We start from the raw sequence: 18,768 nt of genomic DNA, 5'->3' as shown, positions 1-18,768 counted from the left end.
TATCAGTGTGACTAGGTAGCATGGGGTCTAGTTTATATAGAAACTCTTTTTTTTTTTTGTCTTTTTCCTTTTTATCGGTACCGGGAATCGAACTCACGACTGCCTGCTTGCAAGGCAGGCGTTTACGCCGCTGAGCTAAATCCCCAGCCCTATATAGAAACTTCTTGAGGGGTACTGGGAATCAAACTCAGTAACTCATACTTGCCACACAGGCTCTGCACTGCTGAGCTATATTCCTGGCCCCTATATAGAATTTTTAATGATCTTTGATCCCATCTTTTATTTCTTTTTTTTCCCATCTTTTATTTCTATTTATAGCAAAAAGTGTTGTACACTTAGAGATTTATTTGCCTGTTGCTCTTTGTGTTAAACGTATAGGAAGGACTGGTGAAATAAGTGGAGGGAGGGAGGGTTATGTATATGAGAGCAAACAGGGTGAATTTTAACAATTTTTAACTAACTGTAGACATCCTAAAATGTAGCTTTTGGAAAAGATTAGCATTGATTTCTACATTCGTGACTGTGTTTTTGAGTATTAATAGATGTATAATTCTCTCTAGGCCTTACTTGAGAGGACTGGTTATACTCTGGATGTAACAACAGGGCAAAGGAAGTACGGCGGTCCTCCACCAGACAGTGTGTACTCGGGTGTACAGCCTGGAATTGGAACAGAGGTAAGTGTTCTTTAGCAGCTTGTCAGAAGTCTTTCTGGTTTGTTAACTGTTCTATCTGCTGTCTGATGGGAAAATGTTTTATTGCTTTTAGAGTGTAGCTGTTATTACTTTGAGGGTATCCATGTGTATTTTGCTGCTGTCATTAGCAAAAATAAACTTCATATAGATACACTAACACCTCTTAAAGGGATGTAGAGTTCTTGGAACTGGTTACTAGCAATAATAATTCACGTGCTTGGTGTGATGTAATAAGGGAGAAGCAATTGCTTTTTTCTTGTTTTCTGTGTTTTTGTTGGCAGAAATTGAACCCAGGACCCCATACGTGGCAAAACATGAGTGCTACTATTGAGCCATCCATCCAGACCTAGTTTTATTTTTTAATGTCAGTAATTTTAAACTGTACCTGTCTGTCCTTTTTGCTCCTACCAATACATAGAGTATATATGTATTTACTGAAGGCCATTGATGAGAGAGGGTTGTACAAGGGAGGATGTAGAAGGAAAAAGGTTGGGCATGTTAGTCCATCTTGACAAAGAAACTGCCTGCTTCATAAAGATTTCTCCATGTTCCTTTAATGTTTGTTCTAATCCTTTAAGTATAGGAAACTCTGTCAAAAAGTAGTATTTTTTACAGTAGAAGCCTTTCCTGATTTCTGTCTGTGGCCTATATTTAATGCCTAGCATAATACTAGCAACATAATGAGTATACAATATTTGATGGATGATTTATTATGCTTACTTTCTTATTTTTGAATACTGAAATTGTAACCTTTATAACTTAAAATTTAAACTTGTTCACATGATAATTTTATGGGATTTTCTTGGAGTTCTTTTTTTGATAGAGTGCTGGGGATTGAACCCAGGCCTTATGCATGCTAGGCAAGTGCTCTATTGCTGGGCTCTGTTGTCTTTTTATTTTTGAGATAGGATCTCTTCAGGTTACCTTGCCTGGCCTCAAACTTCCCCATTCTCCTGCTTTGGCTGCCAAGTAGCTAAGGTTACATGCATGTGCTACTATACCCAGATTGTTAGTACTTAAAAGTTTTACTTAAGGTAGAGCAGGGTAGTGTGTGCCTGTAATCCCAGCTATTTAATAGGATTCCAAGATGGCAAGAGCAATTTAATGAGGCCCTGGCTCAAAAAATAAAAAGAGCTGGAGATGTAGTTCAGTGGTAGAATGTTAGCAGAGCCTGAGCAAGGTACTGGATTCATTCCCTAGTACCTGGGGGGGGGGGAATATTTTTTTCTTTTTTACTAGAAAGATTGAAGATTTTTTTTTTTTTTTAAAACCGGGGATCGAACTCAAGACTGCCTGCTTGCAAGGCAGGCACTTATGCCGCTGAGCTAAATCCCCAGCCCCAAGACTGAAGAATTTAACAGGATAAACTTTTAGGTATTCAATTAAAAGCAAGTAATTGTTATGCTAATTTTATTGTATTACTGGTTTAGGAGGAAGATGCACTTCCTATATATTAAACATCACTCGCTTTGGCACATTATTGCATACAGCAATAGTTTTAGCACAGTCCCCGTGTGTGTGTGTGTGTGTGTGTGTGTGTGTGTGTGTGTGTGTGTGTGTATGTGTCTGTGTGAACTGAGGTTGAACCCAGGGCCTTTGCATTAAGCTACAGTATTTGTCCTTTTTAAATTTTGAGACAGGGTCTGGCTAATTTGTTAAATTATCTAAGTTGGGGACTGGAGATATAACTCAGTGGTAAAGCGTCTGCTTGGCAAGTGCAAGGTCCTGAGTTTGATTCCTGGAACCCCTGCCCCACAGTTATCTAGGTTAGGTTCAAATTTGCAAAGCTGCTTTCTCTACCCAACCAGAATGCTGGAATTAGAGGTGTGTGTCACTACACTTGAATAGCTGATAGACTTACTAATCAAACTGAGTTGGTTGTAGTTGTCGCTGTTTGTTTTGTTATAGTCATTGAAAACAGGTCTTGATTGAGGAGATTGAATTTAGGGTCAGTGCATGAAATTGACAGTATAAAATTAAATTGCAAAAAGATTATGAAGTCTCCTCTTTGGATAAATATACTGTAGTTAATTCTATATGTGAACATTAAAGACATTTTTGCCAAGCATGTTGAGTTGATTAAATATATAAGGAAGATGAGTATCATTGTCCTTAGTAGTATTGTTTTAGTACTGGGGACTGAACTCAGGGACTTTGCTCTGAGCTATCTCTCAGCTCTTTATTAATTTTTAGACAGGCTCTTACTGTGTTGCCCAGGCTGAGGTCCTTTTGAGCTTGAGGTCCTTTTGCTGCAGACTCTTGAGTGCGTGTATTACAGGTATGAACCACTGTACCCAGAAATGGGTCTTAATTTTGAAATGTACTTTTTAGTGTGTGTAGGTTCTTACGTGTCTAATCTGGTTATAGTATTGTTGTATTTTCCAGCTAGTATAGTAGAACTATTTTGGGACTTTGTTTCCATTAATGTAAATACAATATCCATGGAGATTATGAGTGTATAAGAAATTGTTTTTTAAGATGAGGGTCTGGCTGTATTTGCCAGACTGCTGTCTAACTTTTGAACTCCAGTATTCCTCCTGTCTCACCATCCTGTGTAGCTGTGACCACCATTCCTGGAGAGAGAAAGATACATCTGGCACTGAGTTACATCCCCAGTCCTTTTTATTTTGAGAAAGGATCTTGCTATGTTGCCCAGCCTGTCCTCACACTTTATAATCCTCCTGCCTTAACCTACTGGAGTACTAGGGTTACAAGCATGCACCACCACACCTGACATAGTAAAGTCATACTTGTTTGAAGAACATGGTGTTTTTGATCTGTAGAGGAATTGAAGAGGTAAATGAAGTTCTCATTCTTTGCTTTATTAATGGAACTGTTTTTATTTATTTAATTAGTTTATTTATTTTTTGAGACAGTCTCACTATGTAGTACATACTGGCATTGAACTCACTGAAGCCCTTGCTTCAGCCTCCCAAGTGGTGGCATTATAGGCATGTGCCGCTACATCCAGCTTAATGGAACTCTTGGAGAACCAGTATGTTTAACAGTGTCCGAAAAATCTCTGACTTTGTGGCACCTCAGTTGAATTACATATGAGTAAAAACTGATGTATTTGTGAAATAACAGTTTATAAGAGGAGCTGGATAATGGAAGAACCCTAATATTTACCCAAAAGACTGTTCATCAGGAAGATGAGGAGGAAGGAAGAACCTCTGGCCTCAGTTCTTCCCTCCCTCTCCTGGGTGTTACTATTGAAGTACACCACAGATAGATTGTGGAGAGCTAAAACTTTTCCTAAGCCTTGGTGGCTAGTGAGAAGAGAAAGAACTGTTGTTGTGGGGTGGACTAGGTTCTGGAGAGGAGAATATGACGGAGTATGACTGAAGGCTGACTGAACAGTTCACGTAGAGCCAGAATGGCTCTCATGCTAACAAATTAAAAACTGAAACATATCTCTCTTTCATTTTAGTAATTAAAATTGAATGTAAAATCTTTAAAAAGAGCAACGCTAGAGTCATTTTTGACAGCTGTTTTATTTCTTTTTTTGTGTGTGTCTTTTTCCCTTTTTATCGGTACCAGGGATTGAACTCACGACTGCCTGCTTGTAAGGCAGGCGCTTATGCCGCTGAGCTAAATCCCCAGCCCCCTTTATTTCTTAAGTAAGTCAGTATTTTCAATCTGTAATGTTTCTTCATGAATCCCAGTGGCTTTGATATTGTGAGCTTTATTGACTACAAATGTTTGTGTTCTTAAAAGTAAAAGTGGTATTTGTATGGAAAATTGGTAAATAGGTCTTTTAGCATAGAGGATAAGGAATTTATTTTGTGAATACTTTCCCATAAAGTGATTATTGAAACCTTAAGTTACTTTTCTTGTAGACGCAAAGTTTTGGGTGTTTTTGCATTGAGTTTGCTTAATGAAGCAAATTTTTCTGGTTCTAAAAGGCACAGGCATGATAGAAATAGTACATGAATTACGTATAGTGGTACAAGCCTGTAGGCGTAACACTTAGGAAACCAAGGTAAGAGAAGCCCTTGAATCCAGCAGTTAAGAGACCAGCCTGAGCAATGTAGTAACCCTGTCTCAAAAAGTTAAGAAAAATAAAAAAATAGGACTAGTATAAGTATAAATTATTCTAACCAGAGAGCCTAGCTATGCTTGAAAATACATTTCAAAATTACTAGTTAGTAATCATTCTGTATTTCTTGCCTTAGTAATCCATATCTTTTAGTAATCTGATTTATTTGTGTTTATTTACTTATTTATTTATTTTTGATTGGTTAATGAAAGGTTTTTTATAGGGTTAATCTACAGGATAATATTGCTGAAGTTAGTTGATATGAAATAGAGTCTGGGGTTGGAAATTTAGTTCTGTGGTATAAGTGCTTGCTTGGCTAATACAAGGTCATGAGTTCAATCCCTGGTACAAAAGAAAAAAAAAAAAGAGGAGGAAGAAGAAAAAATAGATTCTCATCTTATTTGTTGTTTGTTTGTTTATTTATGGTTGTTTTAGACAGGGTCAGGTCTCACTATATTTCCAGACTGGCCTTGAATTCATCATGATAATCCCCGTGCCTCAGCCTTCCAAGTGCTAAGAACACAGGTGTGTGTTGCCACCACATCTGGGCGCAGTCTGGTTTGGTTTTTTTTTTCCTTGTACCAGGTGTTGAACTCACAACCTTGTGCTTGCCAGGCATGTGCTTGTGCTGCTGAGCTATGTCCTGGGCCCGGAGTCTAGATATTTTAAAGGCAGATCTGTTGGGTTGACAGGTTCAAGATGTGAGGAAAAAGAGCAAAAGATGAGTTTAAGGCTTTTGACCTCAGCATCTGAAAGGATAAAGTTGCCATTTCCTGAAATGAAGAAAATAGTAGAGAAGAGCAAGGCAGGTTAAGACATGCTGTGTGCTAGAATCCCAGTGGAACTGCTGAGGGAACAGTTGGGTATCTGAGCCTGGAGTCAGGGAAGAAGCCTAGCTGGAGATTATAAACGTCGGTAGTAAAAATATCTAAAGGGAAGTTGTAAAACCCTAAATTCAGATGAAGTCACCCAGGAAGTATTTGTAGTGGCATACACCTGTAATCCAGCACCCAGGCGGCTAAGGCAAGATAGTGGCTGTAAATTCAAGCCTAACCTGGACTACAGAGTTCAAGACCAGCCTGAACTGCATAATGAAATCCTGTCTCAAAAAGACAAAAACGAAAAAGGATCTAAGGGCAGAATCCCACAGACTGAGAAGACAGATCTAGTGAAGTAACAAGAAAACTCCAGGAGCGTGGAGCCCTGTGAGGGAGCTGGAGAAAGTATGACTGGTTATCCTTTCCAGGTGAGATGAGGACTGAGAATTGACTCTTGGTTGTGGCAGCATGTAGGTTATTAGGTGACTTTGACGATAGTAAGGGAAGAGCCAGATTCAGAAAAGATTCAGGTCCAAATACATTTCTCTTCAAATTTTCATTTTATTTTTTCTGGTTCCTTGAGACAAGGTCTTTATATTGTAATTCAGACTGACTTTAAACTCACTTTGTAGTCTGGGCTGAACTTTAACTCCTAGCAGTCTTCCTCCTGTCTCAGCTTCCCAAGTTCTGGGATTACATGTGTATGCTACCATGCCTGGCTTCTGCTCAAGTCATTTTGTCTTGTTGAGACAAAGTCTCACCACGCAGTGCATGTTGCCTTTAAGCTCACTACGTAACCCTGGCTGGCTTTGAACTCTAAGGTGATCCTACTTCAGCCTCCTAAGTGCTGGCATTACAGGCATGTGCCACCATGCTCAGCAGAACAGATGTTTTTAAATAAGAGAGAAGGAATGGAATATAATGCACTAGTGACCAGTATGAGGTAAATGTTCATCCATGTATTTAAAGATGAACAACTTCTCAGTGTGGAAGAGAGCAAAGAAAAAAAAAAAAAAGATGAACAACTTCGATGTACTAGGTATTGAGGTCAAGACTAGGAATAAAGTTAGGAGCAAGACATGGGCTCTCTGTACTCACAAAGTTGAATCCTCTTGCTGGTGTTACTATTTCCTGATGAGGAAATTGAGACTCACTGGTTAAGATATTTGCTTACGTTAACTGACGTACATTTTTCATTCTTAACATATTCATAGCTGTCACCCTAGTGACACCTTAATTACTCTTAACCACCATTGCAGTCTTCATGGTATTGCCCAGTTAACCTGACTAGTTATTCTGTTTCTGTGTACAATTCATTTTCTACCCAGCAGTCAGGACATTCCTTTTTGAATGAATTGTACCCACCACTCATCTATCTGCTCAGAACTGTGATGGCTTCCCAACACATCTGGTAAAAATCGTGGTTTAACAATTTGGTTCCTGGTCTGTCTTTTCACATCATTGTCTCTGGAATGGCTTTTCTAGTCATGGGCCTATTTTTTATTCTTCAGATATTTTAAGTATACTCCTATCTTATGGCCTTTTGTACATGTTCTCTCAGTGTAGAGTGCTCTTTCTAAAATTTTTCCTTAATTTTCTCTTTTTTTTTTTTTGCCTTTTTCCTTTTTATTGGTACCAGGGATCGAACTCATGACTGCCTGCTTGCAAGGCAGGCGCTTATGCCGCTGAGCTAAATCCCCAGGCCCCCTTAATTTTCTCTTTTAGGTCCCAAATGAAATTTACCTCATTAGAGAGGCCCTTTTACTCAAAATATACCTACCATGTATTCTCTCTCCACCTTTTTTTCCTACTTGTTAATACTGCCTGAAGTTGTATTATTTATTATTTGTGGTACTGGGATTAAACCCTTTGCCCTGCAATTTTTCCTGGCCATTTTTAAAATTTTGAGACAGGATTATACTAAGTCACTAACTTATCTAGACTAGTTGCTTACACTGGGCTCAAATTTAGGATCTTCATGCTGCCCCTCCTAGAGTGATGGGATTACATATGTATACCACCGTGCCCTGTATTGTTTATTACTTTGATTTTCATCTGTTGCAGCTCAGACTTTGTCACTAGAATCTAGAAAAATAGATGGCACAAGTCCAAAGTCTTACGTGATTGCTTGCCTCACGAAAGATTTGGACAAGTTCTGTAAGTAGGGCAGGAGTTTTCTGTGCAGGCAAGGCACTGTACTGTGGAGTGACTTTCTGTTTTATTTTGTTTTTTGAGACAAGGTCTCACGGTGTATAATCCAGGTTGACTTACTATGAAGCGAGGGGTTGCACTGAATTTGGAATTCTCCTGACTCAGCCTCCACAGTGCTGGGATTACAGGTGTCATCATTGTGCTTTGCTCCAAATTAGAATCACTTTAAGGTGATATTTATAGGGGAACAGGCCTGGGCATAGTGACACATGCCTATAATCCTAGCTACTTGGTAGGCAGAAGCAGGCAAGAGGATGGCAAGTTTGGGGTCTTTCTGGTCAATTCAGTAAAACTGTTGCAAACTAAAAAGGGTTGAGTATATTACCTACCATCCCTGATGTCCTGGGCTTGATCCCCAATACTGGAAAAGATGGCTAATTGGGTGTAGTTGTTAATGGCAGTGATTGACAATATCAGTGCCTTTTTTTTTTTTGGTGCAGTGGATCGAACTCATGACCTCACATTTGCCAAGCAGGCACTTATGTCGCTGAACTAAACCTCCGGCCCGAAAGGTTTTTGCTTGTGGAAGTAATTCTTCAGTCACCAGCAAGTGAGGGTTGAGAGAATGGCAGGGAAGAACAGCAGTCTTACAGAGAGAAATGGGGAAAATCATTGAAGCCAGTTAATAGATAGGTTTTAGTCATTTTGATTTTGGAAAAAGGCATTTGTTGCAAACATATGTTCAAATAGACTGTTTAGAAAATATAACTTAAGAATAGTCAGGCATGGTGGCACGTACCTATAATCCCAGCGTTTGGAAGGGTGGAGCCAGAAGCTCACTGAATTCAAGGCCATCTGGAACTACATAGTAAGACCTTTTTTAAAAAACAAAACAAACAAAAAAGCCAACTAGGGCCAGGGCTGTAGCTAAGCAGCACAGTGCTTGCCAGCATGAGATTGTGAGTTCAATGCCCAGTGCTAAAAACTAAAAAACAACAAAAGTAAGGAAAAAGTATGACTTTAAAAAAAAAAAAAAAGAAAGGCCAAACAAAATTGGGGCTGGGGATTTAGCTCAGTGGTATAAGCACCTGCCTTGCAAGCAGGTGGTCATGAGTTTGATCCCGGGTACCGATTAAAAAAAAAGAAAGGAAAAAGTGAAATTAGAAGCTTTCTCATCCAGTACCTATTCATACTTACTTATACGTATAGGTACACATACACATTCAAAAACCAAAAATTGGCAGTCTGGGCTTGTTGATGACATGAGGTAAAATGAGGACATCCAGGAGAAATCAGCAGGCATAACAAAATTAAGCTATTGGTATTTAATGTGGGAGATGACTATATCACTTGAAAAATGTATGTGGTCTTTAAAACCGAAAAAAATGCAGAGTAGGAGGAGGCTGTGAGTGAAGTTTGGGGACCTTAGGGAAATAGAAAAATTGGAATAGCTGTGCTTGGAGAATCATGGTAGGGATTCAAAAAACCCTCAGATTTTACCAGATAGTGGAGGTGAGTCTGATTACTTTGGAAAGGATTATCCAAGATAGAACAGCTGTTATAGACCTTAACTGAAGAAACGTAACATTCAGTAATAATTTTAGCCTCTTTTGGGGAGGGTACTGGGAATTGAAGGCAGTACCTTTGCACTTGCCAGATAAGTGCTCTGTTACTGAGTTATATTCTTGGCCCATTTAGCATCTTTTAGAATGCTATTATTTCATTCATTAATCTGGTTCAGGTCAATGCTCAGAGTGTAAAATTTTGATGCAGCTGATTTTCATTAAGTTTTCTCTCATGTAAATATTAGTTGACGCTTTCAGACTTGTTGACACTTTCAGACTTGTATGTGGATTGCCAGTGTTTTGACACAAAAAAATTATTTTAATATGGATATAATAAAAACTTGAAAAAAGTTGTAGTTTTAGAGTACTGATCTTTATTGTATAATTTAACCCCATTTATTATATAATTTTATAATTAAAAATACATAGACTATATAAAGAATTTTATAATTTTATTTATTTATTTTTATTGTGTGTAGGGGACTGGGAATCATACTCAGGGCCTCACCTCACGCTTGCCAGACACGCTTCCCCTGTGTCACTGAGCTGTACCTCTGGCCCAAAATTTTGTAACTAATGATAATCAAATTCTTTTTTTTTTTTTTTTTTGGTCTTTTTCTTTTTTATTGGTACCGGGGATCGAATTCACGACTGCCTGCTTGCAAGGCAGGTGCTTATGCCGCCGAGCTAAATCCCCAGCCCCGATAATCAAATTCTTAAAAAGCTGGGCATGGCTGGGGATTTAGCTCAGCGGCATAAGTGCCTGCCTTGCAAGTGTGTGGTCGTGAGTTCGATCCCTGGTACTGGTAAAAATACAAAAAAAAAAAAAAAAGCTGGTCATGGTGCCTGTGTCTATAATCTTGGCACCCTGAGAGCCTGAGGCAGAAGGATTGAAAATTCGTACCCAACCTGTACAGTGTCTTAGACTCTGTCTCAAAATTAAAAAGGCTCAATACAAAGGGCCTAGGTTCAATCACCAGTACTGGGGAAAAAATACATTTTTTTCATACCTTAAAATTTAATATCCTGACCAGGCATGCCTGTAGTTTCAGATAGTTGGGAAGCTTAGGTAAGTGGAAGGATTGTTTGAGCCTCGGCATTTGAAAAGCCAGCTTGAATGATGTGGCAAGACCTCATTAAAAATAGTTTTAATGTCCTTGTAGATAAAGGAATAGATTGAAGTACTGGAGTTTCTAGAAATTATCAAGGTGACTGTGTAAACAGTAATTTAGAATTGAAAAAGTTTTGGATAGGCATGTTTCCACTGTCTTGAACCTCTAGGGGAATATGCCTGGCTGTCCCATTAGATGGCTTCTGTTGGTGGTTGAAATGGTACAGACATACGTGAGACAGTCATGCATGTACTACCAGTGGTGCAAGTAGGCCAACAGCAAAGCATATGAATTAAGACTTTTTCATGGATCTGGTAAAGCATTGGTTTTTAAAAAACTAGATACCATACTTCTTCAAAGACATATACATGCCATTTATTGTTTTTATGAAAAAAGCACAAATTGGAAATTCAAAATTTAAAATCATCAGTACAAATTTTGCATACTTTCCCAAGTTTTCACATTTCAGTATAGATCATTATTCTTTGTTAATAACGCTAAGGTTATAAGCTGTGCAAATCAATTGCAAGATTCATATTGTTCTAATTCTTCCTTAACTATCATCTGCCTCTACTACCCCCAAAATTTTGGGGCAGGTGGATTTTTATAACTATAAAACCAGACCATACAATCTACAGATAGATATGTTTTATGGCTATAAAAACAAATGTTTACATTTTATTCTAACGAGGAAGTGTTTTTCTTCTAGGTCTTTGTAGGTAAAATACCAAGAGATCTGTATGAGGATGAGTTGGTGCCCCTTTTTGAGAAGGCTGGTCCCATTTGGGATCTACGTCTTATGATGGATCCACTGTCTGGTCAGAACCGAGGGTATGCATTTATCACCTTCTGTGGAAAGGAAGCTGCACAGGAAGCTGTTAAACTGGTATGTGCTAAACAAATATCCACTGTCTACCAGATTAGTCGTTGAGAGAATAAATCTCCGTTTTAAAATATTTTCATTTAACACATTTTCTTTAGTTGTTTCTTTGAATGCTTTTATGTTGACTTCAGTTGATAGGTGATCTTTGCTTTTTTTTTTTGTCTGTGAAGTAGAAAAGAAGCCAGGTATGGTGGTGTATGTTTGTAACCCCAGCTCTCTGGGAGGGTAAGGTTGGAAATTTGAAAATTTAAACCAAGCCTGGGAAATAGTGACTTAGTGAGACCCTGTCTCAAAATTAAAAATTTTATAAAAGGTTAGAGTTGTGGCTCAGGGCAAAGGCCCTGGGTTCAACTCCCATTACTGATCAAAAAACCTCCCCTGATGTCTGTAATACTAAGACATTATCAGATATTAAAGTTTCATTTAAAGTTTTATTAAAGTATTTGACCTCTTTGTACTTTTTCTTTTGCTTTTAGATAAAAAATGGTGTCGATTCTTATTTTTAAAGCTTTGGATTGACTAAAACATGAGGGCTGAGATGGGTTCAGGAGAAGACAACTGATAGCAATGACTTTCAGGACACAATTAGGAAATGGTTGTTTTGTTTTTGTTCAAACCTAGTTATATGATTTATTTTCTAATTCGATTTTGTTCTTTTTTTATTTGTAATCCTTTTAAGTCCTTTTGCCTTTACTCTTTCTCTTTTTCTATTTAATAGTCAGCCCTCTGGTAATTTCATTTCTATAGCACCTTTTACCATTTTGTGCATTTTAGAGCAGACGTGCCAAAGCTTGGTACGTTGTCTTCACTCCTCCTACTGTATGACAGTATGACTATCTCAGTGCCTTTTTTTTTGGTATCAGGGATTGAACTCATGATCTCTTGTTTGCCAGGTGAGCATTGTGCAACTGAGCTATATCCCTGGCCCACAAGTGTCATTTTTGTCATATGTTTGCCAGGCATTTGAGTCTAGTCCTAGCCCTTCTAGAACAGGTAGCTTCCATCACTGTCTCCTCAGTGGGCTTAGATTTGTTTATTTGATACTAAGAAGTGTCCAAAGCTTTGTTTTGTTTGTTCATTTTCGACAAATGACTATTTTTTTAAGTATTGTATCTTTTAGCAAACTGTTAAATAATGTTAAGATGTAAGCTAAAATTTATCAAGGAAACTATCACATAGGGATTTAAGAAAAGATTTTTTTTTGGTACCAGAGATCATACTCAGGACCTTGTTCTTGCCAGGCAGGAGCTGTGCTGCTGAGCTAAATCCTTGGCCTAGTAAAAGATTTTTTTATTCTTTCCACAACATTTTGAAAATAATATCATTAGTTTAGTAGTAGTGTTGGATTATTATTATTATTTAGACTAAGTCTTGCTATGTAACTTACGCCGACTTTGAACTCAGTGGTGATTCCCTTGCTTCAACCTACCGAGTGCTGGGGTTATAGGCATGCACCACCTACCGAAAAAAAGTATTATTTTTAATCCCATTTAAAATGTTGCATATTTAGAGTTGTGTTTGTATAATGTGAAATTTTTCTAAATTTCTTTTGTATTTTATTCAGCACAGTTGTTATCCTTCATATATTTTGACTATAACTTTTCTATATCGAATTCATACATAAGGACTTTGAGCAGTCTCAGGTAGTTAATTCTAAAATTCTTTTGAGAAGAATTAAGATGAATAAAATTGAAATATGAAATGAGGTATTTTAAAAACTAAAATGATTGTGGCTGGGGATTTAGCTCAGTGGCATAAGCGCCTGCCTTGCAAGTGCTCTGTCGTGAGTTCGATCCCCAGTACTGATTTAAAAAAAAAAAAAAAAAAAGTCACAGAGAAAAACTAAAATGATTAACCTTGAGTCCTTTTTATATGAAGCAGTGGAGGTAACAAAACCAAACTAAAACAACACCATGGTGATAAGTTATAAAATATACATTTGTGTTATAGCAAACATCAGGGGACTCGGTAAGTTCATGAAGCAGTGAGTGTTTGGCCTTAGATTGTGAAATCTTTTAGGTTCATACCAGTTATCCTCAGTTTGGGGTGGTTTTGGGGTCTCTGGTTATCTCCTTCCTTACAGTGTGACAGCTATGAAATTCGCCCTGGTAAACACCTTGGAGTGTGTATTTCTGTGGCAAACAACAGACTTTTCGTTGGATCCATCCCGAAGAATAAGACTAAAGAAAACATTTTGGAAGAATTCAGTAAAGTCACAGGTAAAACAAAAATGTATTTAGAATTTAGTTTGGGGAAATCTGTTCTATTATTTATAAATTTATAAGTGCAAAAAACAAGGGAGATAGTGTGTTAAACTAAGAATTCAAGTTTTCTGTATTAAATTGCTTCCTTTCTGGTTTATAGTGGCTTACTCATATCCTTGATTTCTTGGAATTTCCCTTTCACTTGGCTCTTGGCTTTTTGTCAAGAGGCTTTGGTATGGGGCCTTTGGTGAAGTTACTCCCCACCCCCACTGCCATTTCAGGGCCAAGTGAAAGTTCTTACTCCTTTTATCTTGTCTTGTTTAGATCCTTTCTTGAGACAGGGTCTTGCTGTGTAGTTCAGGCTACCCTTGAACTCATTGTGTAGCCCATACTGACCTCAAGTTTACGGTGATCGTCCTGCCTCAAGCCTCCCAAGTGGTAGGATTACAAGCATATGCCACCTCCCAGCAAGTATACTTTATAATACAGATATGTATAAATTCATAAATAACTGAACAGTTTAATAGAATGTTATTTTGATTTATTACACAGTTTATTCTTTCTTTCCTTTTTTTGATGATGATAGATACTTTTGAACCCAGAACCTTATGCATGCTAGGTAAGGGCTCTACCACTGAGCCACAGGCCCAACTCTTTTTTGTTTTTTGATTTTGAGTCTGAGTCTTGGTTGTGTTTTTCAGGCTGACTGAATTTGGTAATCCTCCTGCGTAGCTGGGCTTATAGGCATTTGTAATGTTTGTCTTCAGTTTAGTTTTTTGTTTGTTTGTTTATGTGTGTCTTTTTGAGACAGGGTTTCATTATGCAGTTCAGGCTGGCCTTAAACTCATTTTGTAGCCCAAGCTAGACTCGTACTTGCTGTGATCTTCCTACCTCAGCCCCTCCTATGTGCTGTCCATTTCATTTTTTGAATGCTTTTTAAATTTGATTTGTTAGCACTATTTTAGAGCACTGTCTCCTATTGTAATAATAATACTCCTTTATATTTTCGTTATCCAGACATAATATTCTTTCCTTTTCCTTAAAATTTTCATTGATCTCTGTTCTGGTTTCAGTGTTTCTGTAGTGTGAAGATTGCTTCAGACTTGCATTCTTCTGCTGTCCTAAATTGATGTTGTATTCTTAGTGCCCTTAACATCTGTATGGATGACCTATCCAAGTCCTAAACTCCCAGTTCTCTGACCATCTCATCTTAGTCCCTTACTTTCTTCAGCTCTGCCAGCTCCAGATCACATTCTAGATCTTGACACCAGAAATTCTGCCCATCTAAAATCTTAATTTTTCAGATGAAGTAAAGGAAGAAATCCCAGTTCGTAACTTTTTCTCCCCTTTGTGTTGGTCAGGTAGCCCACTGGAATAGTTCTTTAACCATATCACTTTTTATTATTTACCAGCTTATTTCTGGCTTCGTGTCCGTTTTCTCATTCCTTCAGCAGGTATTTATTAAAGTGCTTGTTCAGTGCAGGTAGTGTGCTGTGTATTAGCATACAGTAGGCAATAAGAGACCTGTTCTCTGCCCTCAGAGAGTCTACTTTCTGGGAAATGAATTAGGACCCAAAATTGAAGAAATATGTACACGTTGTGGTACAGTATTTTGAAGGAAGCAGTGCAGAATGTTTAGCTAGAGAATAGTTACTATCTCTGTTTCTATGGTTATGGAAACTTTTTCTGATAAGATGTCATTTCAAGTAAGACTTAATGAATGGAGAGAATATAGTATACAAGAAGCAAAAACAAGTGCATTCCATGAGAGCAACACATGTTAAAAGGTAAAATCAGAAGAGTTATGTGAGGGAGGAGGGCTTAAGGTATTTGAAGTTGTTGAGGCAAGGAATGACTTCTGTTTCACAGTTAGAGTATTATTCCTGCTGCTGTGTGGATGAGGGCTTGGAGGTGTGATAAAGGGTGGAAGTTGATCCAGTAGGTGAGCCGTTAGAGAGATCAGCTAGATGACTGGACTATGGCAGTAGCAAGGGAGGTGGAATGAAGTGAATGGGTTTGGAACTGTGTAGTAAAGATGGCATAAAGGAAGAAATCCACAATGTCTCATCAGTTTCTGGCTCAAGAATATGGTGGGGTGGTATTATTAGATAGGGAAGACAGATTTTGGGCAAAGTGGTGCTGTTTGGGACATGTTAAATTTGTCTGAGACATCCAGAAGGGCATATTCAGTGAGCAGACATTTGTGTGAATTTAGAGAAATCTGGGCTAAATGTAAAATTGAAGCTTGTGTAAGAGGATAGGTAGCTGGGCATGATAGCTCACACCTGTAATCTCCAGCACTTGGGAGACAAAGGCAGGAGAATTGCTATGAGTTTGAGACCAGCCTGGGTTGTGTAGTAAGTTGAAAGCCACCCAGAACTAACTGGGCAGTGAGACCTTGTCTCTTAAACAAAACAAAATAGGATTGATTGTATTTAAAACTGGGGTAGGTTTAGAGATACAGATTAGTAGAAGAGTGCTTGCCTAGCATGTGAGAAGCCCTGGGTTCAGCTCTGCACAAAAAATCCAATGACTTTTAAAATAGATTTAAATTATTTTAGCCATGATTAGTTGTTGAAAGTTAGTTCTTTGATTTTTGTTAATTGTTTTTGAAGGTCCCTGATAGTGCTTCTACCAATTATGTGGTTGCTAGGTTGTTAGTGCACATCTATAATCCCAACTTTTGGACTGAGGCCAGAGAATCACCAAGAGTTTAAGGCCAGCCTGGGCTCCATAGTGAGTTTGAGGCTAGCCTGAATTATATCATGAGATGCACCTCCCCTCCCTGAATATTTATAAAGTCATGTTATAACAAACACTCTAAAACTTTGTAGGATGTTGAGTGACAAAATATAATAGTTTTAAGTGTTGTATATGGTTTTACCTTTAAGGACCCTAAAATTAATAGAGATCATGTAATATTGTTTCAAACCCTGGGTCTAATTATGCTGATTTAATTGTCTGTTAAGTAATTAGTGACTCACTTTGAGGCATTTTCAATTGTATTTTGATTATTGGCAAGTGGATTTAGGTCTGCCTGATCACTAGATGTGTGGTGGATGCTTTTGGCTTATATATCTGGCTGTTGGTTTAACAGAGGGTTTGGTGGACGTTATTCTCTATCATCAACCCGATGACAAAAAGAAGAATCGGGGGTTCTGCTTCCTTGAATATGAGGATCACAAGTCAGCAGCACAAGCCAGACGACGGCTGATGAGTGGAAAAGTAAAAGTGTGGGGAAATGTAGTTACAGTTGAATGGGCTGACCCTGTGGAAGAACCAGATCCAGAAGTCATGGCTAAGGTAAATGCAGTTGCTTGGAGTGGGGGTAGTTTATCACTTCAATTTTACACTCAGAATAAAGCTTAGACTTTTCCATTTTATAATAAATGTCAGTTGTAGCTCTTGGTTTTGTTTTATAAGAAGCTGATTTAACCCTGCAGCAGTGGTCTGTCTTAGTGTACGGACTTTAACCCTCCATTAACCATCTCTTTTCCTGCAGATTAAATGTGCCAAAGGAACAAAAATCACATCCTTTCAATTGAATGTTTCATATATACTGTGTATTTGTTTATTGCTAGGCTTCCTTAGGGTTATAGAGGTTATAAAAAGGAATCTTCATTGACCAAACTATGACTTTTATTATTTGATCATGAATTGTAATTTTTAGATTTTTAGCTAATTTTTCTTTTTTAAGTCCCCCCACTTCACCTCTCCCCCCCTTCTCTTTTTCTTTGTGTGGTTAGCTTCCCTTAGAGTGTTGTTTCCATGAAGAAAGGCAAAAGATGGTCATGTTTTCCATTATTTGGAAATGGCAAAATATGCATGACAGGTCCTATTAGAGGGCTTTCTATTCCCTTCTCAACGCTTTTCCTTTCATGATCAGGATCTTGGGTAAGAGGAGGTGCCATGTGTCCTGGTTCTTTGGCTTTCCTTTAGGTGACTCCTGAGTTTGAAGGAACATATCACAGTTTCATCTCTGCTGCTTACATAAAATATATGAGTGTTTTGGCTATGCTTCTTCCCTTCTCAGGAAGGCTACAGCTCTGTAGGTGGCCTTAAGTTACTGGTTAGATTCTTCATGGCTGAATTTGTTTTGTTTTGTTTTTTGAGACCAGCTCTCACTATGTAGCCTAGGCTATCCTTGAACTTGAAGTGATCCTCCTGCCTCATCCTCCTGAGTGCTGGGTTTACAGGCATGTGCCACCATGTCCAGCAATAGAAATTCTTTTCTTCAAGCTTTTTATTTAAAATTTTAAGAAGGCCAATCATAACTGTGACTAGTTTGGAGAACTGTGGTTTATATAGTACTAGTATGGTATAGTCTTTGTAGGTAAAGGCATCTTTGCATTAATCAGAGAAGATCCATTGAGAATGAACCATAGAGGGTCAGAAGTGCTGCTGAGTATCTTTCATGTCATATTAAGAAAAGGATAGGGAATCTAGCCCTGTTTTTTTTTATTAGGCTATTTTAATTCCAGTTATTGCTTCTCATAATACAATTACAACTTGGGACAAACTACTAAATCTTGGTGTCATATGTTTTAGTGGCTATGTATCTAAGGTCCATTTAAACTGAATTCCCTATAGAAACAAAGTCTATCCTGTGTTGCTTTTTCTATAAGATCATATAAAAATAGCATTATAAAAAATAGCATTATAGATATAGTGTACATTATAAGGGAGGAATAATGTTCCCTGAAAATCTAAAATATATACTAGTCATTTGCTTATCAGCCACTTTTAAAAGTTAATCCTAAATCTTTTTTAATCAAAAAACCTTAAGATTTTATTCTTGTAATTAAATTATTTTTTCTGTATCAGCAGCAGGTTTCAAAATGTAAAGGAAGCCACTAGAAACTTGGTTTGAATAATATTGACTCCTTTCTTGCTTTTTAATTGAGAATTATATTGTCCATTAGAGTAAAGCTATTGAATGAATGTTAAAAGTCAATGAAGATTCTTTGTCAAGTTGGGTCATTTTTGTCTTTTAGTGCTCTTAAACATGGTAAGCAAGTGATCTTATTTCTGAGCCTCCCCAACCTTCCTGTTGAACCTTTGAAGCACACTTTCAATAAGTAATTTCACAAAGTATATTACAATTTCTTCACTGAAAAGAAAAATAAAAATCCACATTTAGTTTTAAAAGGTGTGATTCAGTGGTGGTGGACATTTGTCTAGCATGTATGAGGCCCTAGGTTTGATTCCCCAACACCACAGAAAAATTAAACTATAAAAAAGGTGAATAGGGCTGGGGATTTAGCTCAGTGGCATAAGCACTTGCCTTGCAAGCACGTATTTGTG

At 37.8% G+C, this 18,768-nt stretch overlaps 1 protein-coding gene across 3 annotated transcripts in view; it reads left to right on the top strand.

Moving 5' to 3' along the window:
* Positions 1 to 18,768, top strand: part of Hnrnpr (heterogeneous nuclear ribonucleoprotein R) — a 35,575-nt gene that overhangs the window by 10,333 nt on the left and 6,474 nt on the right. For all 3 annotated transcript variants that reach the window (XM_063235734.1, XM_063235733.1, XM_013153943.3), the window contains 4 exons: positions 561 to 674; positions 11,087 to 11,263; positions 13,344 to 13,479; positions 16,562 to 16,767. In XM_063235734.1, coding sequence (XP_063091804.1) covers positions 561 to 674; positions 11,087 to 11,263; positions 13,344 to 13,479; positions 16,562 to 16,767 — 633 coding nt within the window. The remainder of the gene's footprint in view (positions 1 to 560; positions 675 to 11,086; positions 11,264 to 13,343; positions 13,480 to 16,561; positions 16,768 to 18,768) is intronic.

Source organism: Cavia porcellus, unplaced genomic scaffold (assembly GCF_034190915.1).
Source record: "Cavia porcellus strain 051 isolate PalLab524CR breed Dunkin Hartley unplaced genomic scaffold, mCavPor4.1 scaffold_25, whole genome shotgun sequence".
Lineage (NCBI taxonomy): Eukaryota > Metazoa > Chordata > Mammalia > Rodentia > Caviidae > Cavia > Cavia porcellus.
Note: the sequence above shows the minus strand (reverse complement) of the source record. Positions and strands in the feature narration are given on the sequence as shown.